Source organism: Chamaea fasciata, unplaced genomic scaffold (assembly GCF_029207755.1).
Source record: "Chamaea fasciata isolate MVZ Bird 193981 ecotype frontalis unplaced genomic scaffold, bChaFas1.0.hap1 SCAF_13, whole genome shotgun sequence".
NCBI lineage: Eukaryota > Metazoa > Chordata > Aves > Passeriformes > Sylviidae > Chamaea > Chamaea fasciata.
The window spans coordinates 3743026-3768105 of NW_027094098.1; the positions used below are offsets into that span (position 1 = coordinate 3743026).

Here is a 25080-nt window from a genome sequence, read left to right on the forward strand (position 1 = left end):
GGGAGAGCTGGTTAACCTTCCTCGTGCTCCTTGGAAGCTGAAGAGAAGTCTCAAATAAGCTCTTCCCCGAGGGATATTCTTAGTTCTTAACCCTGTTGGAAGCCTTATTGCCTAAAATGGGTGGCTAACCCTAACCCTGTCCATCTCCATGTCAGAAGAGACAGTGCCTTCATTCCTGCATTCTGCTTTGGTGGGGAGAAAATAAACCTCTCATCTTTCACTCCCTGTTCTCTGCCGCTACTGATGGCATCTACGAGTGTGGGTCAAAATGCCCTGTTCAAAAAGCCTTTTTGTTAATGCCTTTTATGGGGTTGCTTAGTGAGGATTACAGCTCGGCAGTGTCCAGGGGACGCGCGCTGGGGTTGTTGTGTGATTTTGGGATCAGGGCCTGGAGCAGGGAGCAGCTGCAGGTTTGCAGGGCACTCAGGGGTACCTGCCTATGCAGCTCTGCCCACCCTCAGTGGCTCTCAGACTCTTTGACTCAGGCTGCTATTGCTGGCACTCTCACCACAGAATATTACAGAATAAGTGACTGCTTTGTTAGGGTTTGCTTCTGAGAAACATGCAAATGGTGTCTGGATTTTCCTTGCAATGATATTTAACTTCAGTCAGATGAATTACCTGGGACATTACTTTGATGTGCATTCAAAGGTTTCGTTTGTTTCGAACAGAAACAGCTGAATTGAGAGTGCATTGGAAGTAAAACACATTGGTCAATATTTCTTTCCCGGATCAAAGCTTTTGTCACTGCCTGTGAATGCTGTTGTCCATCATAATGGCTTTGAACTCTTGGCAGGGTATATTTGAAGGTAGATTGGTCTGTTAATGTTATTGTGCTTATTGAATTCGGGGATTTGTGTAAGTTCTTAATGTAATTGACTTCTGTTTACTAGACAGCACAAACCAGACATGGCAATAAGGACTAGGTTCTAGTTCAAACTGTACTAATAATAAACTTCTGCTCAAATGCTCTCACTCCAGTGGGGAATATTGTATTGGGGGGTGGAGAAAAATGCTAAACCATGGCTTGTGTGAAGTACATATGGCCAGTTCTGCATTTTGAGAAGTTAATGGAGAACGCTTTGTGGGGTAATTTGAGATAATACAATGCACACATCAGAGCTTTAATTAAATGCACCTCCTCGTTGATGGCAGAGAGCACCACAGGTACTGAGGCACCAGGCAGCTTTGAAGCAGTGGGGTGTACCCAGTGCCAAAGGAGTGCTCCTGCGGGGAGGCACAGCTCTGGAGAGCAGAGCTCTGCTTGCAACCGTCACTTAAAATTACACATTCAAATCAGGGCTTCGTTACACTTGTAAAAGCAAAGTTACGTGCAAGAAATTAACTTTTGGAGAGGTTTATTCCTATGTGGAATGCCCACATTTGGCCCAAAGATTTTTGCTGTTCGGGTGGTTTGTTTCAGCCGTCGTGTTGGAAGTGTCTGGCTGTACCAGCTGCTGCAGCAGCTGCCATCCTGCTTCTGTTACCCACTCAGTTCCACGGGCGACTTCTGGTCTGCATTTCCCTGGCCTAGGTAGAGAATCTGGATCCATTTCAAGTGGAAATCTATAATTAGGAGCTAAGACCACAGTTTGACTGGTTTTAACCTCCACATTTTGAAAGGAGATGGTGAGTGTAAAACAGATGCGTGGCAATTTTTCCTCCCTGGGCGTTTGGGCCTGTTTATACAGAATATTTATTTTTGAGTGAGGCAGAAGTTTTACTGGAAATGTTGTTTATGAAATGAGATTTTAATGCAAAAAGCTTCACTCTGTGGTTTGTGTTTAAATCCGTGGCATAAATCATAAGGCAGAGTCCCAAGAAGGTGTCTGGATACTTCAGCTGTGGATATGTTGGTGTTTATGGACAGAAAAGTTTCTGGGACAAAGGGAGGAGTTAAGTTTGGTGAATTGTTCTGTGAGTAGATGTGACTTAAAGGGAACCAGCTTTACATGCATTTTCCCTGAAGAGGGAAATAAGTTACATGGATCCAGGGAAAAGCAGGCAAGTGGAGAGAAGGATGGATTTGGCCGAGGAATTTTATAAAGAACCACTCATGCACATGCTTCACTGTTGCAATAAAATAAAGTATCGATGCTTCATTAAGCTCACCTTGAATTCAGGCTGTGCTGACTACCTGGAGTTTTACTGCTGCTCTACCACAGCCCTGCTTTAAAACCTCCCTGCTTCCCAGAGAACAGAGCCATTGGATTGTCATGGCCAAGCTGAGTGGCTTTACCACCTTGTGCTGACTAAAATTTTTAGCTGGGCATGGTTTTGTTGCTGTATTTGTAATACTCGTGCTGCCTTTCCACAATGTAGAAGAAAAGAAATTTCTTCTGTGTACCCTTGGAGCTGAAATGCTATGGAAAAATCTTTAAAGATGTAACAGCACAAACTTATTATATTGTCATACTTCTCTTTGTGTCCAAAACAATTTTTTAACAGGATTAATATAATGCTGATTTGTTCTCATATGTGTGCTATCCAGTTGTTAGGGCCTGTTTTCAATTTCATGTCTTTATATTACACTGTTGAAAGTCCATTCTAAAAGAGTGATGAAAATAATACTGATTTCAGAGAATGCTCATTGCTAAAACAGCTCCTCAACCATTTGCTCTGTTCTGCTGGGAGGGTCTTCTTGGTTCTATTTTAGAATGTTGCATGCAGTTTGGGTTTGGCATTTGCATTATTTTGAAACATGTTTCATTTCTTTTGTTCCAAACTAAATCTGCAGCAAACTGGTTTGAACATTTGGACGATTCCTGTGAGCATATGTTCCCATTATCTTCATATTTGAGTTTTAAAAATGCACAGGGACACTTGACTGCTTGTAAACTGGGGGGTTTCTGGGGTGAGAGGCAGCACAGAATCATTCCTTGCATGTGAGGTTTTTGTTATATACTTTCTCTTTTTATATACACATAGTTCTAAAGATAAGGTTCTGGGCCTCAGGAGGAAAGGGACTTTCTGCTTTTCTGGTTATCAAATATCTGTCTTTCATGGTATAAATTCTTTGACAGATAAATTCTTGCTGCCTCTGCATCTAAACCAGCAGCTCCTCTGGTCATTTAGGCATTAGTCAGTGGAACAGATAAATCCATACTCATGGAAAAGCTTGGGGTTTGCTCCTTAGTGGAATTCAGATCTTTTTTAAATTTTCCATTTTAAGCTCAAATGTTGAAGTTCTCTTATTTTCAATATTTTGTCTTTATTGTGCCTTTTTTTTTCCTTTGCTTTGCTTATAGTTTGGCAAGATTTGAAGGAAAAGGAAGGTGTGAATACAAAAATGAAAAATAAAGAATAACAGCAGATAGTCAAACATCCTCAATAATATGTTATTGTTTTAAAATATGGTGGTGGATTTAGTGTACTCGTGCTAATTACAGCCTTTGGGATTATAAGTAATAACTGAAAGTGTAAAATGAGAGCCCGGGAAGAAAGGACCTGCCAGGTTTGTGCTGCTAAAATGCCTGGAGAGGAAATGTTTTGCTTTGGTCATGGCTAACCACGCAGCTGGACAGGGAGAGAGGAGACAGAGCTTCTTCTTATTAGGTAGTTCTTGAAATGGACTCATCCCCTGAGTTGTGGGAAATGACTGTAAAATCAGGACCTTTTCCTAGCAACAGCAGCTCCTCCCCTTTTTGTCAGCCTGGGGTTTTTTAACAGTATTACAGTATTACAAGCTGAGGTTTATGCAGGGAGAAATTTTCAGTTTCTGATAAAATGCTGCTTCAGTCAGTGCTGGCCACTGTTTCAAAAAGTCATTTAGATGTATAAAGTTTTTCAACAGCTCTGTTTTAAATTTTTGTTCATGCAAAGTCACATTAATAATACTAATTATATTTAAATATTTCATTTTCATTCTTTAGCTGTTCCATTCTCTGCTTCTTTGTAAAATACTTGCAAGCAGCCTTTCACTTTTACTGGCTTGGCAGATAATGAATTTTCTGCTGAAACACGAGTGTAATAAAATAGTTGGACTTCTAGGTTAATTTCAACTGTTTTGCATTCTCCTAATATTACACAATTAGAATATTCAACAGATTGCTGGGCTCACTAGTAATATGCGGTTGCACATTGCAGGGAGATGAAGCAAATTAATCCACTACTTTTGTTGTTTTTAAACAATGAAATTATCAGTAATTGTACTGGACACGTCTGGTAGGTAACAGATGCCTGAAATTGGAGACCTTTGTTAAGAAGCTGTTTCTAAATCCAGTGGGGACTTTTAATTAACATTTATTAAATAGTATATATAATAAAAGCGTAAGTAATAATAATTGACAATATTACATTGTCCATTTTTGTAGTGTGTTTAATATACCTAATTTCTCACCCATCAGAGAGAGGCAGTGTGTGCTGGGTGTGGAAGTGAAGCAGTGCTGGAGAGGTGTCTCAGCTGCTCCCTCAGTCCCAGGGAGACTTCTGGTTCTTGCTGCAAGCCTGGAGCACAATCCTTGACATTTTTGTCTGTTGGCAGCTTTAATAAGTGCGTAGATAAAAACCACCCTTGTAACCCTGCAGTGACTGGCTCATGGTCTGAGTCTGTGTGGGAGTTACAGAATTGTTGGGTTGGAGAAGCCCTCTCAGGCCACTGAGTCCAGCCATTCCCCCAGCACTGCCAAGGCCGCCCCTGCCCCATGTCCCCAAGTGCCACATCCACAGGGATGTGAAACCATCCCACCCAGTACTGGCCGGAGCAGCCAGCTTCTCCAGGAGAGGGCTGAAACAGTGCCAAAGGCTTTGCTGAAGTCCCAGCAGGGAACGTCCAGAGCCGGTCACCTTGTCACAGCAGGAGAGCAGGTTGGTCAGGCAGGACCTGCCTTTCCTGAGCCCAGGCTGGCCAGGCCTGATCTCTAGGTTGTCTGGTGTTGACACTCAGGGTGACCTGCTCCATGACCTGCCCAGCACTGAGGTCAGGCTGGCACATCTGCAGTTCCCCAGACTGCCCTTCCCACCCTTCTTACAGATGGCTGTTTTATATTTGATAACCTCCAGTTTCCCTGGCCTGCTGGGAAGTGATGGAATTTGGCTCAGTGAGCATTTCTGCCAGCTCTCTGCTGCTCCCCTCAGCTCAGCAATCCAACTTGTCATCCTTACAGCTTCACACAAGTCAGATTTGTTGACATATTCTTCTTCTCCAAACATATGTAAAGTAGAAGAAGTAGAAAGCAAGCTGCTTTTCTTTGCCAGGGAAGTTTCACTTTAATGAAATAATTCATATGGAGCTTCAGCTGCTCCTGGGAGGCCGGGAAGAGCTGGATGGGGGAAAGCCTTGAAGCCTGTGCACGTGTGTTTGCTTGGAAGTGCTGTTGTTGTGCCTGCTGTAAAAGGTAATTACTTCCATGCTTCAAAGGTCAGGTGGCAGGGAATAGGCCCATGAGCAAAATGAGGTCAAGCATTATAGGCAGTCAAGCAGCACATTTATACCTGGGAAAAGTACAAAAGGCAAACTAAAAATTCAGAAGAAACCCTGAACTTTAGTCAGAACTCTGGGCAGATGTCCTTCCAGCTTCTCCTGATTAGGGCAGCACCCTTTTCGTTGAGGAAAAGGTTAAGGGACCCATCGAAGGCAGCGTTATTGAAATGTCAACAGGAGGTTATAATCAGCATGGAAGGGTTATTAAATAGCTCACAATGCAAGGGTGAGGAAGGCAGAAAACGTCAACAGAACCTTAGAAGATAACTCCAGCCTTCCTGTTAAAAACAAATTTGCCATGCTTGTATGGAAAGTACTTACAAACAAACTCGCAGCTAGGATGTGATGTCCAAAATAGCACAGCTTGGCAGCTGGCAGAACAGAGGAAGGAATTTCAGTGTTTAAAGAGAGAACGTGAAGCAGCTCAGTATCATACCATGTCTTTAATGGATGCTTCAGAGAGAATGATCTGTTTGTTTTTAGCGGGTAGTTACACAGTTTCAATGTCACCGGCAGAACTCTGGGTAGTTTATCATTTTTAAGTTGAAAGCCAGCTGTATCACCGAGGGAAAGGGATTAGTTTCCTGTCAGCTTCCTTTTTGGAAAAACCAGTGTGTGCACACTGCAAATATTTCCAGCTTGGGTTAAGTATGTTTGAAAATACCTTTTGGTTGGAGTCATATTTTGATGGGCAAAGAGAGAGGACTTGCTTTCAGTTTTACATGTTTATAGAAGCATTTTAAGAAATCTAAGGGTCTTTTTTTTTTTTTTTCCTCCTTCCCTTTAAAAAGTACGAACTGTTCAAGCTGGGAGAGTTTGGCCGGGGTTAACCCTCAGCTCTTCAGTCGATGGAGGACATTCTTTCAGAAAGTGCTCTGTATTTTTTGAAGGAACAGCTGAGAGACAGCAGGAGGGCTTTGGTTTTTAAGTACATATGAATGAAGGAAAAAATACAGGGCGTGGTGGGAATGTGGAATTTTACTTCTTTGGAGTGTGGATGTACCTTTCCTAAAACAAAAGGTTGGGGGAGTGCTGCAAATGCTTGTATTTGTGCATGTGTGGTTACTGAGTCTTTTGAGGGATTTAAAAAAAAAAAAAAAAAAGTAAAATTTCGTTTTTCTGTCACTGCTCTGTGTACCCAGGATGAGACAGACAGTAAATAGTCCTGTGAAACATGAAAAGATGGAAGAGTGAAAGTGCCTATACTGCAATGTGAGAGTGCCCTCCTGCAAATACAGCCCAAACACAAATTGCTATTAGTCATCAGTACCTCAGAATGCACCTAGGGCTCGGTTTTAAAATGTTTCCTATTGTGCACAACCCCTTTAATACAAAAGGTCTTTTCCTTTCCTTTATTCCTTAGCAATAACAACATTCGTGGGAGAAAACAAAGTCGTTTCTCGGCCAGATAGATGCTATTGAGCTTTCTTCACCTGAAACCATGTTGCTTTCATTAGCTAGAAACACCGTCCCTTGGGATGCTTTGCTCCAAAACCTGCCCAAAAGTATCCCATGGGAGCAGTCTTTCACTGGCAGGGAAATAAATGAGGTTTCTCCTGCAGGTACTTTTCCCCAACTTTAGTTTCTAGAAACGTCGTAGCTCTCAAGATCCATTCAATCCCAATCTCCATGAAAGTAATCCTTTTATGTCAAATTGTAATGTAAGGGTAAGAAAATCATGCTTTAATTCGTCAAAGCAAAGAAAGACATAAATAAGCATGTGTCAATTTGAATGGAAAAGCCTGGAAATGAGCAGTCTTATGAGGAATTAGAAGTTCATTCATTTTACAGAGTAGTCGCTGTGTGACTTACTGAGGATGTTATCAGTAATTAGTGCATAAAGATAAATAATGCTTGAAACCTCCATTCTCCTGTTTGACTCACACTCTAAAGATGTCACGGGCATGACAGATTGAGACTTGGAAAAACTGCAGCAAAAACTGCAGCAAAACCCGCTTTGTTTGACACGAAAGCCGCGTTACCTGTGACACCTGCATGCGAACAACAAAACTGGCTAGGTGCCTACACAAAACGAAACTAGAGTTGTGGTGTGCCGGACTCACCCGAGGCTTTTTGCCGTGTCTCTTTTGTCGTGCAGCGTTGAGGGGGAGGCTCCCAGCAGCGAGACCGGCACGTCCCTGGATAGCCCGTCCGGCTACCCGCAGGGCCCTATAACGCACAGCTCCGCCCTGAGCCCCGACCACTACGAGCATCCCTACGGGCTCTACTCCATCGCGCCGGGACAGCAGCGAGCCCGCCGGCCCAAGCTCCAGCACTCCACCTCCATCCTGCGCAAACAGGCTGAGGAAGAAGCCATCAAACGGTCCCGGTCGCTTTCGGAGAGCTATGAACTCTCTTCAGACCTACAGGATAAGCAGGTATTTGAGCTCTTGGTACCTCGTTTGTGGCTGTGAGGTGGGAGAAGTCTTTTCTAGCATCTTGGGACTTTTAACTCTCAATTTAACTTTTAATTCTTTGTCCCATACACCTTCCCCACCTCCTGGAGAAAAGTGTAAAAGATATGTTAATACTGTTAAAAGCAAAAACAGTTCTTGGAACAGAGATTTCGTGCTCCAGGAGCCTACTAGAATGTAATCGTGCAAAGTATTTTTCTAAGAAAATGAGTCATTTTGAAACCTGGGTGTTTTTGTTGTCACAGAAAGGAAGGAAGAACTTATTGCAACTGACATTCTCTTATGTCTGTGAGGTGAATTAATATATTTTTGTGTTTTACGGTGGAATTTGCAGATGGCTGTTCTGTTCATTACTGGAGTTCTGAGTTTTTACCTTCAAAACCGATATATACAAAGTGTGTTAAAGTTGTTATGAGAGTTCACTGCTTTTGTGAGAGCCTCCCCTTGTCCCGAGCTGCATGAAGTGACGAGGGTGTGTGTGTTCCCATGGCAGGTGGAGATGCTAGAACGGAAGTATGGGGGCCGTCTGATCACCAGACATGCTGCCCGCACCATCCAGACCGCCTTCCGCCAGTATCAGATGAACAAGAACTTCGAGCGCCTGCGCAGTTCTATGTCTGAGAACCGCATGTCAAGGCGCATCGTCCTCTCCAATATGAGAATGCAGTTTTCCTTTGAAGGGCCTGAGAAAGTCCACAGCTCCTACTTCGAAGGGAAGCAGGTTTCTGTTACAAATGATGGGTCAAAGCTGGGCTCCCTGGTGCCGTCGGAGTGCGACGAGCTCGGGGAGACGGCTACCATGAAATCTCCGGCAGCATCCACTGATTTCACTGATGCTATAACAGAACTGGAGGATGCTTTTTCCAGGCAGGTGAAATCCCTGGCGGAATCCATCGACGACGCGCTGAACTGCCGCAGCCTGCATTCAGATGAAATCCAGAGCGCGGAGCAGGTCAGGAGCCGGGAGATGGAGAGGGAGAGCTGTGCCCCGAGCAAACCTGCCATCCACAATGTGGATCACAGGAAGCTGGACGAGATGACGGCCTCCTACAGCGATGTCACGTTGTACATCGACGAGGAGGAGCTGTCCCCACCCCTGCCGCTCTCCCAGTCTGTGGACAGACCGTCCAGCACGGAGTCGGACTTGAGGCTCCGCTCCGTGAACTCCTCCCAGGAGTACTGGTCCATGACCCACAAAGATGATAAGATAGACACTGATACGAGCTGCAGGAGTACCCCATCCCTGGAATGTCAGGAGCAGAGGATGAGGATGGATCACCTCCCTCTGCTCACCATCGAGCCACCCAGTGACAGTTCGGTGGACTTGAGCGATCGCTCGGAGAGGGGCTCATTAAAGAGACAGAACGCCTACGACCGAGGCATCACCAGCCAGCAGGGCAGCCCGAAACATATCCCTCACAGCATTCCTGCCAAGATCATCACCCGGGAGGAGCAGGAGGCCAGGCACAGGGCTAGGCCCATAGACAGTCACTTAGCCATCAATGGCACAGCAAACAGGCAAAGCAAATCAGAGTCTGATTATTCTGATGGAGACAACGACAGCATCAACAGCACTTCCAACTCCAATGATACAATAAATTGCAGCTCAGAATCCTCTTCTAGGGACAGCCTAAGGGAGCAAACCTTGAGCAAACAAACCTACCACAAAGAGACTCGCAACAGCTGGGATTCCCCTGCCTTCAGTAACGATGTTATCAGGAAACGCCATTATAGGATTGGGCTGAATCTTTTTAACAAGTAAGTACAGCAGTTCCTGCCTTCCTCCCTGTGTCACTGAGGATGAACCAGGAATATTTTTCTTGCATCAGGTAAGACTGGTGTCGGGTACTGACCTTTCAGTGAGTAAACAAGGTACTTGTGGTGACTCATGTTCAAGTTCAAGTTGATGTCTTCATAGTTTAACAGCTTCAGGAAAAAAGAAAAAATATAATTATGTGTATAGGAATGGTAGTAAATTATCGAAGATTAATCCAACTCCTTTCTTGGGGAAAAATATGGTGGCTTGATCCTGATCCATTTTTTGGTGTTATGTTAGCAGAAATTCAGATTTCTTCCTGCCCTAATCATGTAGGTGGTGTAGAGCTCATCAGATGGGGATTAGAAACAGTATGCAGCTTATGATGAATTTCCTGTTCAGCACTGGCAGGGCCTGGAATTTGTTCAGTAGACTTCATTAAAACTCTGATGCTAAAACCAATGCACTGAATATTTTTTTATACTAAATTAATGTTTATTATTCATCATAAAACTATCATAAGATTTGTATTTCTTCCTATGGCTGATATTTTTCCTATGTTTTCCCTGTGGCTTGAGTGATTTCAGGCCTCCTTTTCAAGTAGCAGTGCTTTGATGTGTTTAGATTGATAGGTTGGTGGCTCCTCATGTATTTGTTGTAGCATTGCTGACAATTAAAGCTTTTTGGTGCCATCACACGAGCAGTGCACGTGTGATGGCACCAAAGTTTGGTTGTAAACACTTTCAGGTTTAGCTTTTAATCTTTGTGAAAATGCCTTTTTGGGAGCTTCCAGACAATTGGAATTATTCACGTCCTAGGATCGCTGCTGGTGATTTTGAATGGGTCAGAAAATACCTCAATTAGCTCTATTTTAGAAGATTTGAAAATAACATCCTTGGCGGGGTGAGTGGGGAGGAAGGTGTTGGTGCTGTTGGCTGACATCTAACACTTGGAGTTTGCCTGGGTTTTGCACAGCAATTAAGCCTCGAGCAGTCACTGCTCAGTGAGCCTCAGGCTTGATAAGAGTCTTTTGAGTCAGCTGCGGAAGGGTGGAGGGAAAAAGTGAATGGAAAAAGTGCTCAGGCAGCATGCAGGGGTGAATGAGAGCATTGGAAGCTGTCAGGTGCTGCTAGTGACACATCAGTGCGAGGCTGAAAGTGAAAAATAAACATCAGGAGCAGACAGGAATAGCGGCAGCTGTTGGAAACTGATCGAAGTGACCTTGCTGCATGACTTGCACAGAGATAAACCCGTTTTCTGTATTGTTGTAAGGTGATGTGCAGCTCCTCAGCAGTGAGTGCTGCAGGACAGGACTCTGCAGGGCTCCAGGCAGCACCTCTGAGCGGCATCTTTTGCTCTGTGTGATTTTCTTTTCCCTACTGCATTTTATCTCCAGCACTGAAAGCAAACTGAAGATTGTCATTACTTTCTGCTGAGTCAGTGTGATTCTATTGATCTGTCAGACAGTCCCCTAATATCCCACATATCTCACATGTCTTGGGTTTGGATTGTGGCTCTTCAAGTCTGAGGATTGTGACATTTTCGTTAATGTGCAGTGTCAGGTATTGAACTATCACTGAGTGTGATGGTGCCTAAGTCTGTAAATTCTTTTGAAAAGGGAGCTGGAAAAAGCTTCAAAGCTTTATTCTTGTGAAAGCTCAGGAGTCTCTAGAGAGTGCATCGTGTGGGATTGCAAATTGCATCTTGAGGTGAGTGGTCAGTGCAGTGGTCAGGTCAGTGCAGCAGAGTCACTTCTGTGTCTTTTCACCACATTATCTTCACAACACGTTTATGATCATAAAACGAAGGAGCAGTGGGAGTGTTGGCAGCAGCTCCTGGGAGGATGTGTACTCCACCCAGGAGGAAGCACTGAAAGAAGTGGCTTTGAACTTAACCTAGTACAAGAAGGCAAGTTTTTTTCCAAATGTCTGCATCAACCGGAGGAAATTTTAGGGATGTCTGTTACAAGGAGTTCAGGTTAATTTCACCGTGTCTTTGAAATCTTCCTTGCAAATTAAGATCCCAAGCCTTAATAAACAAATGTCCTTTCTTTGTAGTACACGAAGCTTGGCTGAAATGCAAAGAATTAAGAGGCTTATAGAAGTGCATGAATTGTAGCAAATACTTCTGCTTTCTTCAGTAGAAGTGCTACAGGGATGAAGATTTTAAAAGCCCAGAAAGTCAGTATCATTGCAGTGGAAATTTCAATTTTTAGCTTTTCTGGCTTTTCCTATTTTAATAACAACTTTCAGAAGCTAAGCAGTTTTCTTATCAGAGGCTCTTTGTTAGGATCGGCAGTTATGGGTGGGGTAAAAGTTGAGCACAGCTGGTGGTCCAGTTCACTTAATCACTGATAGGTGCAAAATATGAGTAGCACCACGCTCCCTGGAGAATGGAGAACACAGGACATTGAGAAAAAATTATTGGTAATTGAAAATTGCTTTTCTGGGAGTGTTGTTGGAAGGTGTCCCTGCCCATGGCAGAGGGTTTGGAATAAATCGTCTTCAGGCTCCCTCCTAGCCCAAACCATTCTGTGGCTCTGTGATCATCATGGAATTTTTTTTCAAACTAACGTAGCCTTCAATTTAGAACCTTAGTGTTGATTAAAACAAGTGTACTCTTCGAAGATGATTTGTAGCAGCCAGTAAGCTAAAAGGTAAAGCATCCCCCCCAAATGGAATGATTTCTGCCAAAGAAATTGCAACTGAGTACCAGCTTCTGTCCCTTGCTGTGGCTGTGAATGGCAGCAGTGATTCCCCCGGCAGTGGGCTGGCAGTGTGTGTTCCCATTCATTCCTCCCCAAAGGAAGGGTTGCAGGTGCATGCCCAGAGTGCAGCAGCTCCCAGGGAGCCTTGGGCAGGCCAGCTGTGTTGAATTAGGCATTTTCTTCAGTGGAACTGGAAAGGGATGTGGACTGGAAGAATTGCGCTAGGAACCATTCCTTCCCTCACAGGCAGAAGGAAAACACTACCTAGAAAGGTTTATTTTGCAGGCTGCAAATCCTGCCAATGCAAATCCAGCCTTTGAGACTGGTTTGCTTATAAACAAGGCTTCAAGAGGCCTTTTGACTGCTGCTTTAAAAAGAAAAACAAGGAGAAAAAAAAAGGGAAAAGAGCTGTGATTTCATTCTCCTGTTTGTTTTGACTGCCGGCTGGAAATACCAGGTTCACCAGTTACTGCACCCCGTGCTGGTAGGATTTTCAGGTTCCATCCTGCTACCGATGCACTCACTGATGGTTCTGAGAGATTAACTAGAGCTGGTGTTGAAGCTCAGCAGTGTGAGCAGTGTCCTGCCCACGGCTCAGCAGCGCTGGGCTGGCGTTCTGTGGATTGCCCCAGGAGGGGTGACAGCTCTGGGGCCCTGCCAAGAGTCTGTGGCTGCCAGCTGTGTTTGCTGCTAACTGCCTGGGGTTGCAGTGTCCCCTGTGTCCCGTGCCCGCGGTGACACCCTCGGCAGGGCCAGGGCCAGGGCAGTGCCTGCTCAGCATTCCTGGGCACACGGCACAAACACCTTCTGTGCTCGCTGTCAGCAAAACGGGGACAACATCAGAGCGGGCTGAGAACCTGTTGCAGCTGTGCCTGGTGTTTTAAAAGATGGGAGGTAAGGGTTGGCATTGCTCACACTGTTTTTAATCTAGCAGAGCCCGGAGTCATGTTTCGTGTCTCCTTTGGGATCTCAGCTGTTGGAAGGCACTGTCCATGGCCCTCCCAGCTGGCAGGGTTCCCGTGGCATTGTGTTCCTTGCCATGGGAGCCAGCCTTGCTGGTGCTGATCGCTGACACTGCTGGTGAGGAGAGGCTGCTAAGTGCAGCTCTGGGGCTGTTTTACTGCTCTCTGCTTGATGCCGGGCCATAGTGGAGGCTTTACATCCTAATCCTACGTGTACTTCTTGGGGCTACATGAACGTGACACCATTTCACAGTGCTAGAACAGAGCCTGGGCCAGCAATAATTTTACAATAAATTTTCCTAGATGCCTTTCACACCCCACCTCCCTTCTTTTGTCCTCTTTTCCTCCCTGGAAAGGGCAGTGACAGATGGAGAACTGTTCCCCACGTGTCCTCAGTGCATTACAAAGCTCTGTGCTGAAGAGTTTGCTGTAGCTTCTTTTTTAACAGGCCATTATCAAGGTTCCTGCTCTTCCAAAGTTCTCCCAAAGGATTTATTGACAGAGATAAAAAGGCTTCAGTATCTGTTTGCAATATGCAATGATGTATCGTCTTTAGCCCTGAATGCCCGACTGGCTTCCTTTATTGCACGATGGGGATGATTTTATTCCAATTTAAAACCCGCTGTTGATATGAATTGGATACTAATTCCAGGAGCCGACTTTTTCTAACATTTTTAGATTCCCTGGAATATTAATTTAAGAAGGTTTTTATTTTACTAAGCAGATATGAGAGGAATTTGCTGAGTGCTGGTGGGATTATACCAAAGACAATATTACAAATCACAGTTTCTAGGTGAATTCTTGTTGGAAATCTGAAGCACACAATAATAATATTTGTGAGAAGGCACATTTTTCATTTTTCATGAAAGCAGCTTTAACTGCTCAATAGAGGTATAAGGTTTCCATAATTTTCCTTCTCCAGGTAGAGACTGAAGGTAATTTGGATTCCTAGCTACTGTTAGACTCAGAAAGGGCTGCAAGCTTGGTTTCTGTTTGGAATCTTTAAAAGCTGCCAAATGTTACTTGCTTGGCTTTTAACAAATAGTTTTGCAAGTAGTCATTAATGTAACTTCTGTAATAAGTGCACTAATCTGGTGTTCTCAATTCACACCCATCCTACTCGTAGTAGATTTCAGTCCGGATGCTGAACATACTTCCTGCATTGCTGAGAGTCAGCCTCATGACATCCATTCGGCATTCTGGTCTCTAAACATGTGCTTTTGGGCTGCCCTCCTTTCAATTTGAATTTGAAAGCTTATTGGAAACATTTCTAATGATTTTAATTCTGTAAATACAGATTGAGTAGGAGGGAGAAGGTGTAAATCATACTGAGTTGGTTTTCATTACCTTTGAACCAATTCTTTTATTTTGCCAGCTGATCCTTAATATCTTCAATGATTTTTTTGAATGATTTGATAGAAGGAAGAAGGGGGAGAGAAGATGCTTGGCCAGGATTTCACAACAGAGCCATTTGCTGTCCTCGTGTGTGTGCTGAGAGGGACTTTACTGTTGTTGCAACATCTGGGCTGCAGATTATTCAGGCGCAGACGGTTCCAACAAAAATTAAAATCAAAGCACTCCATGTAACTTGTCCTCTAACATGCCGAGGACTTAGTAAGAGGAGAAGAATGTTCTTAGTATGACTCTCATTATTTCTAAAAACATTTAGCCCTAAGTGAGAACACCCAAAGAAAAAAAAAGCTTTGTGTGTTTTGCTTTGTTCTGTGCGTGTTTTATCTTCTCTCCCGGAGGAGCCATTTTTCCTCCTTTTTTTTCCAAAACAAGTGCTTTGATTCGCATAAATTATTATCCCATCCAAACCGGCTGAAACGTAGAACCAATAGTAACTTGAAGCGCCGGGTTCAAATATGGGCACGGGGATCCCTTTTATTGCCATTAAAAGGCAACGTAAACTTTCCCGAATGCTGGAAGCAAATGTTGCTTTGCTGGAAGCAGCAATAGCTGAGTGTGAGTGGCCCTGGATCCCTGCAAGAGCCATTACCTCATCCCTGCCTCCAGCTCCGGCTGCCCTTAAACATTCCGGGCACACTCCTGCCTCCCTGCTGCGTGCCAGGAATGGGAGCCGAGCTCTGACAATGCCTCCTGTTGGAAAAGGAGCCCGTGGATGGAGGAATTTCACCGGCTGAGCGGCTCCCAGACAGCGGCTGATGGGACTCCGGCTGCCAGAGTTGGAATTCCTTCTGTCCCAAAAGCTGCAGTGGTCGAATTTTGAGGGTGACAAATGTGACCAGCTGCCTTTGCAGGAATGCAGGGGACAGGTGGAACAGGGACCTGGGAAGGCTGTGTAGGAAAAAGAGCTAAGGAAAAGGGAAGGTCCCATTAACTCTTTCTTGTCTACCAGTTCCTATCTACCGACTGATTGGGGGTTTGTAGGTCACAAATGGCGAATCAGGAGATCTTTAAACTGTACTTGCACAAAAGGGAATGGCAGAGTTTCCCATTTTTGCTCAGCAGAGTTGCAGAACTTGACGCTGAAGTGCTCCTGTCTGGTGTAACTGCGGTGAGGGTGTGGAAAGAGGATTGAGGGCAGGGACACAAAGACAGGGGCTGTTGCTTAATTTAAAGGACACAGTCATCCTAAAGTGTCGTTCCTGACAACACTTGCATAAACATGAGGGCAATACTCAGCCCTGGCACACTGTTCTGAGAGAGGCAGTCAGTTTTCCATATGTCTTGTCCCAAAGTGGAGCATGCTTTGCTCTGCTGGCAGCTACAAACTCCTGTCCCTGCTCTGTGAGAAATGCAGTGGGGTCAGAGGAGGTGAGGACAACCTCACAGAGTGTTTTGGTCCGTTCATTTAACTAAAACAGTCCCTTCTCATTGCCTTCTTTCTTGTGAGGAAGGGAGGAGTGAGGGGAGGCAAAAAAGCAGGCTGCCCGCTGCCACGAGAGGGAATAGTGAGGAGGTAGGAAATGCTCTGGCAGGGTGACTCAGGGCTGTTTTCACTAGCAAGGACATGTCCAGCTGCTGCATTGCCAGTGCTCGGGGTGTGCCTCGTGTGCCTCTCTGCTGCCTGCTCTGTTCCTCAGGAATGATGCTTCTTACACAGGACAATCCTTTGTCAGAAATAGCTTTAAATTCTATTTTCCCTCCCCTATTAGAGTGAGCCAGACTTCCTGCTCAGGGGCCTTTAGGTGCCTTTGATACACTTTTTTACCCTTTTATACACTTTTGACCCTTTTATAATCAGCTCTGGTTCAGGCAATACTTCTCAGACCGAACTAAATGTCCAGTAGCAATAATAATGTTCAATGTATAATTTCCTAGCACCTTGGTAGGAAACGATGCCATGAAGAAACTGGTTGGTCAGGCAGAAAGTCATGGTAGAACCCCGTAGGTCATTTGCCCAATTTAATGAAAATACACATCTACAGAGTTTCCTCTCTTTATTTTGCTCCCCCACCAAACAGAACTGGGCACTGAGATCGCTTCCTGGTGAATTCTTTCCTTCGTGGTATGAGTCGAAATTCACTTCTCATGAGCAGAGGTTACTCCAGGTAACTTGGTGTGATTGCAAGCGTGCCCTGTCCTTCCCATCCGCAGTGGGAGGTCTTGAATGAACTCTAGAGAATTAATATTCTAATGTGGGAGAAATCATCCCCACTGGGGGCAAACTGGAGTGCTCCTGCCCAAATCCTGGAAATAACCATCTCCCCATTTCCATGAGATGCAGAGCAGAGAAATGTGCTCTTTCCTGGCTTATTTTCATGACCCAGGGATTTTTTCTGGGAATTACCAGAAGATGCAATTTACATCCAGTTTTTCTTTCTCTTCATTAAACAGTTGTGCAATTGAGAAAAGCACAACTTTTCAGGCTTCCCCCTCAGTTTCTCTCATTTTCCTTCTCTCAATCCCCTTTGGCCTTGCCGTGGAGTGAACTCTGACGACTTGTTTTGGCACTAGTTTTGGTAATATTTTATGGATATTGGTTTTTTCCTTCTTAGCCAGAAGGTTTAAAATAGACCTAGGGATTCTCTTGGCTTCACTGCTGCAGCAGTGGGCTCTTCAGCAAAAGCAAAGCAAGAAATACAACTAAAGAAACAAAACTGAGTTGTGTGCCAGACTAAAGGAGAATGTTCAACTAGCTTGTTATTGCCAGCTTAGTTATTTAAAAATATTTAACTTCTTAAATGACTCTAAGAAAAGTCTCAGGTTCTTGATTTTAAAAAGCCATCCCTGTTTTTTAATGTTGAAGTAATGCTTATTTTTGTGATGACTGTAAATATTTTTAAAATGAGATCGCTGGTATCAAAGGCAAGCAGGATTTTTTTTTTTTTTAACAGAGGGTTGGCATCATAGCTACATTAAACTCTCCACCCCTCACATGAAAAGATTTCTTTGGCAGCTGTATGTTTGTGAAGTGTTCCTGTTTGTAGTCGTTTTCTAACAGCCTCTAAGAAATGTTTGTACTTCTGGTTTGCTCGTTTTCGAATTGTCTCAGTTTCCCTGGAGCAGAGACAAGAAACCAACAACCATAGGTCTACCTTCAGAAATCTTGGAGTTCTGGAAGTTTCACCCAGCTTCTCACTCTCAGTCAGGCTGGCTTTGCCCCCTTTGCCTCAGTCAGTTAGAGCAGTGTGTTTGTGGTTTTTTTTTTTTTTTTTACACTGTTCATAAATCCCTCCTTCAATTCAGATGATACTTCTGGCATTGCTGGGTATTGGAAATCTCCTGTGCTCGTTCGTTAATTAATGCTCTCATTTTACAGCTCTCTTAATATCTGAGCTGTAAAAGGAAAGACAAAGATTTCACGTGGTTTGGGATGTTTGTAGGCTTTACATGTTTAGCAACTCAGAGATGGGCAAGGCTTTATTCACCTTTGTGCTGTGGTTTTGTGGCAGGTTTCTTTTAGAGGCAGTGCTTGTTATTCCTTCCCTCCTCTTGGCTGCTGTGGACACAGGCACTTCGTCCACGCTGTGGCTTGGATACTACAAATGGTGGTGCAGCTGTGGGGAGAGCTTGGCTGGATTAAAAAAAAAATAACAAGGAAAACCAAACCGCACTGCCAAAAAACCCACCAAAATACCAAAACATAAAACAACAACAACAACAAGAAACGAAAAGAAACCCAAACCACACAAAACACCTTTTTGCCCAAGTTCAGTATGTCAGGAAGTCCCAAACCAGCAATAGGAATGGGAGAATGGACTGCTGGCAGTGCCCTGGAGTGCTCTCCCAGCTCAGCACTGGGTTTGTCCTACACCAGGACTGCAGCAGTAAATCCAGGAGACAGGGTATGCTAACTTATGCTGATCCCTCTTAACATCCAGAATCCAACTAAAAGCTTTTCCTCTACCAGATTCGCTTTTCAGAATCACCGCAGTGTTTTTCTAAAAGCAATATTTCGTAAAAGTTGCAAGATAACAGTTTGGATATGTTTAGGAAGTCAATCAGCTTTTACCCTTCCCCTCTCCAAAGGAGGAGCTGTCTCTGCCTGGCTTTCCTGCCTTCTCAAACTCTAGCAGGTCTTGAGCACTTCTGGGTATGGCCAGTGCTCTCTAAGAAATGAGCTTATTAAAATACACTGGCTGGATCTGTTATTTTGAAGTTTGCATTTATCCCTCCATCAGTTTTGGGTTGGTTTTTTTTTTTTTCCCCTTTAGAAGTCACTTTAAACCACCCTAAATGTCTTGTTATTAATCAGTTTTTGACAAGATCCTTAGTTCTTTAATCAACCTCTGAGAATCTTACGGAAATAATTTTGCACATCTTTTAGCGTTGATTTTTTCTTCTTCTGTCAGTAGATCCTTGTGATTTTTTTTTCTTTGGTTGTTTCATTTTAGGTTGTTTTGTTGGGGTTTTTTGAGATAAGAAGTTTTTAAACTTATTTTGGAAGCAACCTTGTAAATATCAAAAGTTCTCTAAATAAGTACATCATCAACTATGCAAGGTGCTAACGTTAGAGGGTTTATTTTGATATTAGTTAATGTATTCAAATCTGAAAATAACTGCTCTGCTTCTGCTGCTTCCTCCGTTGCTATTTATAGATTTCTTATCTTGTCTGTTATTGGTCTGTGTAATTAACAAGCCATCAGTGGGAATTTTCCTAATCACAAAAGACTCTTAGTTGTAAGTACAAAATGGTCTGTGCCCAAGTGTGAGCAGACAGAAATGAGGATAACCTAGCCAGGTGTCGTGTCCCATGTTCAGTCCTGAGCCTTCTGTGTCCCAGTCCCTTCTGCATCCAATCAGACTCAGAAAAAGTCAGGGTTTGCTGAAAAGGAAGTTTTGTTCAGTTTAAAACAGCTGGCTTTGCCAGCAGAGAATCCCTGGCTGCTCGTGTTGTTCCAACCTGCCCTCCCCAAAGCCTGGCAGATACCTGGTGTGAAAAAACACCCCGGGAAGGAGCAAATGAGTTTCTGGTGGTTTGCAGGAGGTCAGCACCACAACCTTCACACATCCTCTTGGTGCAGTTAGGGAGCAGCTCCTTCAGACTTGGTGGCATTTGAAATTCTTGGTGTTGGAGATGACTTAAATGTCCATTCTCCTATTTAGTGCTTCAGTTGCTCTGACTTTGAAAGGAGACAAAATGCTGCTTATGTTAAAGACAGAAAGGGAAGGCCCCCTTGAGTACATTTTTCTCTGAACCTATTGTTAACTTCACCTTTGAAGTAAAATTTCCTTGGAAATGCAGCACTTCAGGAACACTCTGGAAGAGTCATCATTTTCTGGTAAGTACTTTTCCTGGTGAATAAGATAATGTCCCACCTGGTGGGAGGTGAGAAGGAGCTTAAAACACAATAAACTCCTGAACCTCCCTTACTTACCAGGTGTTTGAACAAACAGGGAAGGAGCAGCCTTCATTCTTACGGCTTGGGTGTTATTTTCATGTTATTGCTGCCAGGTTACAGCTTTTGTAATAAACTGGACTACTTTTAAATAATCCTAGACTGCTTTCAAATAGTCCCAGACAGCAAAACTCCTTGGTATTTCACTCCAGCACCAGGGGAGTATCGATGGGAAAAGAGTCTTGGCTTCCAGTGTTTTGTAAATGGATTTTTAACTCTCTTTTGGACACTCACCCAAAAGAAAGGGTATTTGAATCAAGTGACTTCATATTAGCAAACCAGAGACAAAGCTTAGGTGAAAAAGCAGACCCTGACTTATGAAAAATTATACAACCAGAGAGGGGCTGATGAAAAAGAAATTATTTCATCTTGATGATGATTTTAAATGTTCAGGTTTATGCAGGTGGTAGGAATTCCAGTTGGTTTTTAGGACAGTAAGTAAGGATCCAGCATTTTTTATATGTCAGGTAAAGGTGATCTTTGGATTAAGCTGTGGATTTTGAGTCTTGTTTTCTGCTTTGACTGGAGAGGAACTCGCCTGTCTTTGTATCACTCTGAATTTACTGGACAAATAAAGCTCACTAACAAGGGGGATGGAAACAACTATTCCTGGCTTTGTTGGATGCTGTGAATTTAAATTTAGAAAGATTAAGGATTCTGAAATACAGTTTGAAAGCATATGAACATAGCAATTACATTACTTACAGAAAAGAGACTTTTGAGTATGAAGGAGATTAACTTTAGAAGATGACCGTGTGTGTAATCTTATTCCAGATGAAAAGAGCCACAAAGCCTGATGCAAGAAATTGAGATTTGAGAACTGCCTTTTGATTAAATTATATATATTTCTCTGATCTGTCTAATTCTTAATAGGGTATTAAGTGTATAATAATGGAATATAAAAGAGTAGGAGAACTGAATGATGATGTGTTTAGCAATGTTATTTGCAATTAAAACCCTGGGGAAGGGTTATGTTTGTGTGATCAACCTTGTACAAAAATAGCACGGTCACCTTGTCCTCTCAGATTGATTTTGCTTGCCTTAAAGGAAATATCTTTTAGGTCATCCAGCCGGCTGCAAACCACCCACTCTTACAGGTGGACATTAGAGCATAACTCCTTAGAAAACAAAGCTGACGATGGAATTACTGGTCCTGTAAAGGTTCCTGTGGAATATGTTTGAAAGGAATGCTGGTTTTCTGCTGTGTTGCACTGCTGGATGATGCAGTGCACGGTGTGTGCTGTAAGGGGGATTTTGCAGCCCTTGAGAACAGAGCAGCATCTGTCTTTGTGAGCGATGTATTTTATTGCCAGCTCTGTCCCAACCCTCCTCCCCAGCACACACTTCTTAATGAGTTAAAATGAGTGGCTTTGGTTTGCTTTGTTTTGGGAAGTGAAAGTGGTTACAGCTAAATCTGGAGCTGTATAAAGAGATGTAAAACACTGCAGAAATTGGGAAGGTGCTTGTTTGAGGGAGGGAAATCTGGGGCAGTGGATGTGTTAAAGGAAGGAACTAAAAAATCTCAATTTAATGGGAGCTACACCATTTTTAATTGCTTCTTTTTGCTTGACTGACTGTAGTTTTCCCCCTTATTTTTTGTACTCTCACCCTACAAGTGACACCACTTCAGGTGTTTTTATTCCTGAAGTTTAACTTTTGCCAGCAGGCAGGGGGGATGTCAGGGGACCTCTTTGTTTCTTGTTTTTCAGCAGCAGCTTTTTCCAGTTCAGTTTCTGAAACATACCTCTCTCCCAGCAACAGAGGCTTTTAGGAGCTGGTGTTTGGCTTTGTTTCACTGGCAAGGGAAGCTGTTTGCATCCAGAGCTTCTCCCTGGGAGGGTTCTGGAGCAGGGAATGAGTAAAAACAGGCAGAGATGTGTCTCAAAGCTGTCAGCTCTTAGCAGTGAGCAGTATATTCAACTACACCAGCCCGTCCTGCTGGGACGGTGGTTAAAAGTGATTGAATATATTGACCATAATTGGCAGAACCGGCGTGGAATTTCCATCAGATCAGGTGATCAGGTGGAATGGAAGGAAATTCATACTTTTGCCTTGTCGTTTCTCCTCAGGAAACCTGAAAAAGGAGTCCAGTACCTGATCGAGCGAGGGTTCGTGCCCGACACTCCCGTTGGGGTTGCCCATTTTCTGCTGCAGAGGAAAGGGCTCAGCAGGCAGATGATCGGAGAATTCCTGGGCAATCGGCAGAAGCAGTTCAACAGGGATGTGTTGGAGTGAGTACGGTGTGGGCAAGGGCTGAGCACTGCCCGTGGTGCTAAATCTGCTGTCTCCATGGTTCACAGAAACGCTGTTTCGTTCCCCTCCCCGTTCTGTTGTTGCTCCTGGGGGTCCTTAATTGTGCTAATTGTTCCGTTTTGACTCCGAATATGTGCTTTACACCTTGGCATGGCAAAAGTGTAAGTTGCAATAAAGGGAAGCCTGTGAGCGCTATTGCAGAACTGATAATGAAGTTTAGGTGAGGATTGGAAAGGGTGTGAGAAATGCCAAGCTCCTTGTTTTCTTGTGCTTTTGCATAAAAGGAAAAAATATTGAAAGCAAGGGGAATAAATAACTTGCTGTTAATCTACATTAGCTACAGTGTTACTGGAAAAAAATATGAGCTCCTGTAATTTGTTATTGTATATCTATGCATTTAAGAAAAATCTTTTAAAAGGGAATAGAGCTTTCTGTGGTTTCTGCATTACAGTGCTGTTACTTGCAGTGATTCATGTCTGGTCATTTCAAAACTAAAAGCTAAGCTTAAAAGAAATTTATAAGCCTCTGATTTTAAAGCAGTCTTTAAACAAAGTATTAGAATGACATAGTTCATGTTGCTGATTATATTAAAATGGTTGCCTTTTATTTTTTGCCAGCACTGTATTTTCAGAGCAGGAAAGTAATTATTTCTTCATAAATGTTAACTGAAAGTCATGGCAAATGATGGGGAGATGAGAATTACAGTAATAAGAGAGTATCCAAACAAAGTTATTTTTTTTTCTCTGCATTTAAGAATGTTCCTAGACACAGAGCCATTTGGTACAGATTATTGTGCCTGCTGCAGGCTGTTTGAGACATGATATTTTGAGCAGTGTAAACTATTTATTATTGTTGGAGGCATTGTGATAGTTGATTGGCCTGGAAGCACAGAACTAATAATTATTTGTGGCAGTGGTACATCACTGGCAATGGTCATTCATTTGTCATTCCAGCAGCTCTTCTGTTAAAAAACATAAGGGTCTGCTCACATGTGCACATTCTCATCGATCTGTTGTTTTCAACCTTCATTCACAGCTTACCTGCAATTATTGCAATCGCTGCTGAAAGTTTAAAAAACTCTTCCATTAATCTGTGTCAAATGGAAAATGGAAAAGTTTTCTCTGTTTCAAAGTCTTTCCTTTGGTACTGTGTTGTTAGAAATGAAGAGACATGATGTGAATCTGTTTCTGTCCTAGCTGTGTGGTGGATGAGATGGACTTCTCCACAATGGAGCTGGATGAAGCACTCAGGAAATTTCAGGCCCACATCCGTGTCCAAGGAGAAGCCCAGAAAGTGGAGCGGCTCATTGAAGCTTTTAGGTAGGATGTGAAATGAATCCCTCAGAAACCTGCTGCTTTGCAGTCAGCCTGGGGAACTTTCCTGATTATTTTCAGTGTCCTCATGAGATACAAACACTTTCAAATATGTCTTGTTTGGGGGCAGGTTGCTAAGTATGGAATAGGAAGTTTCATTTGCTGGTGTTGTTGACGTGTGACGTTTGTATTAATACAAATTTCTCTGAAGTTCTTTCTGGCGTCAGTTGAAAAGATACTCAAGGATTTTTGAACATCTCTAAGAATATATTTGGGCTTAGTAGTTTATATGAGTGGAATTATAAGCTCATGCACTTTCTAGGGTGTGTATACTTCTAACTTTTCATTAAACCAACAACGGTGGGAGAAAGAGGAGTCGCTTATCAGTACTGACACAGGGCAGGATAAGGTGGAAATCACCACGTGGCAGCAAGCCAAAATCAATGCTGTGTTCTTACCTGGTGCTGGGGTATTAATCACTAAAAGAAATGGCATATAGAAGTTATTGTAGTGAGTGAAGTTCCAGTGGAAGGAGAAACAAACTCCTTGCTCGTTCAAGGATTGCCTTATCTAAACCAGTGGATGGAAAACTAAAGCTGCGGCTGGAAAGGGAACAGGCTCTGGGATGCAGCAGGTGGGTGACTTGGGGAATGTGAGCAGCACCTCCCAGCCCTGACAGGCTCCCCTGGTGTTCCCAGCCAGCGTTACTGCATCTGCAACCCGGGCGTGGTGCGGCAGTTCCGCAACCCCGACACCATCTTCATCCTGGCCTTCGCCATCATCCTCCTGAACACCGACATGTACAGCCCCAACGTCAAACCCGAGCGCAAGATGAAGCTGGAGGACTTCATCAAGAACCTCAGGGGTAAGAGACCCGAAGGGCAAAGCTCCTGAAAACTTTTCCCTGTCACTGTCCTTGCAGGGGCACTCTGTGTCTTCTGGGAGCAACTTTATGCTGCTGTCACCCGAGTACCGTTTGGGCAGACTTGGGTCATTTCTGTAACAACAAAACCAGAATTAATTGTGTAATTAATGTATTTCATCGTTTTTATCTCATCTTACTTCAGTGGATGAATGTATTGTCAGGTACTTTCATTTTAGGACCAGTAAAACCAAAATACTTGTGGCTTTCTGGAACTTCAGGTCTTGAAAATAAAAGTGCTAGTTGGTGATTTTATTCCCTGAGATTGATATAAGGCAGCAACGAACAACCTGTGCTTAGCAGATGTTTCAGCTTAGCAAAGTTTAGGTTAGTGCTGAGATTTTAGTGTAAAATCCACAAATACTTCAAAGGCCTGATATGCATCTCCTGGCATAATGCTGCAGTTACATTTATGGAATTAGACACAGCACATTCTCTCTGGGCTCCAGCATGCATGCCAGCAATCCTTGGTATTGCAGGCATTTCTGTAACAGGCTACCTTGCTGCAGCTGTAAGTCACAA

The 25080-nt window shown here is 43.5% G+C and overlaps 1 protein-coding gene across 9 annotated transcripts in view; it reads left to right on the forward strand.

Annotated features, from left to right (window-relative positions):
- The window catches only part of IQSEC1 (IQ motif and Sec7 domain ArfGEF 1), a 268694-nt gene that overhangs the window by 221110 nt on the left and 22504 nt on the right, over window positions 1-25080 (forward strand). For all 9 annotated transcript variants that reach the window (XM_066195698.1, XM_066195705.1, XM_066195697.1 and 6 more), the window contains 5 exons: window positions 7521-7800; window positions 8330-9594; window positions 22140-22301; window positions 23520-23642; window positions 24335-24501. In XM_066195698.1, the coding sequence (XP_066051795.1) occupies window positions 7521-7800; window positions 8330-9594; window positions 22140-22301; window positions 23520-23642; window positions 24335-24501 (1997 nt within the window). The remainder of the gene's footprint in view (window positions 1-7520; window positions 7801-8329; window positions 9595-22139; window positions 22302-23519; window positions 23643-24334; window positions 24502-25080) is intronic.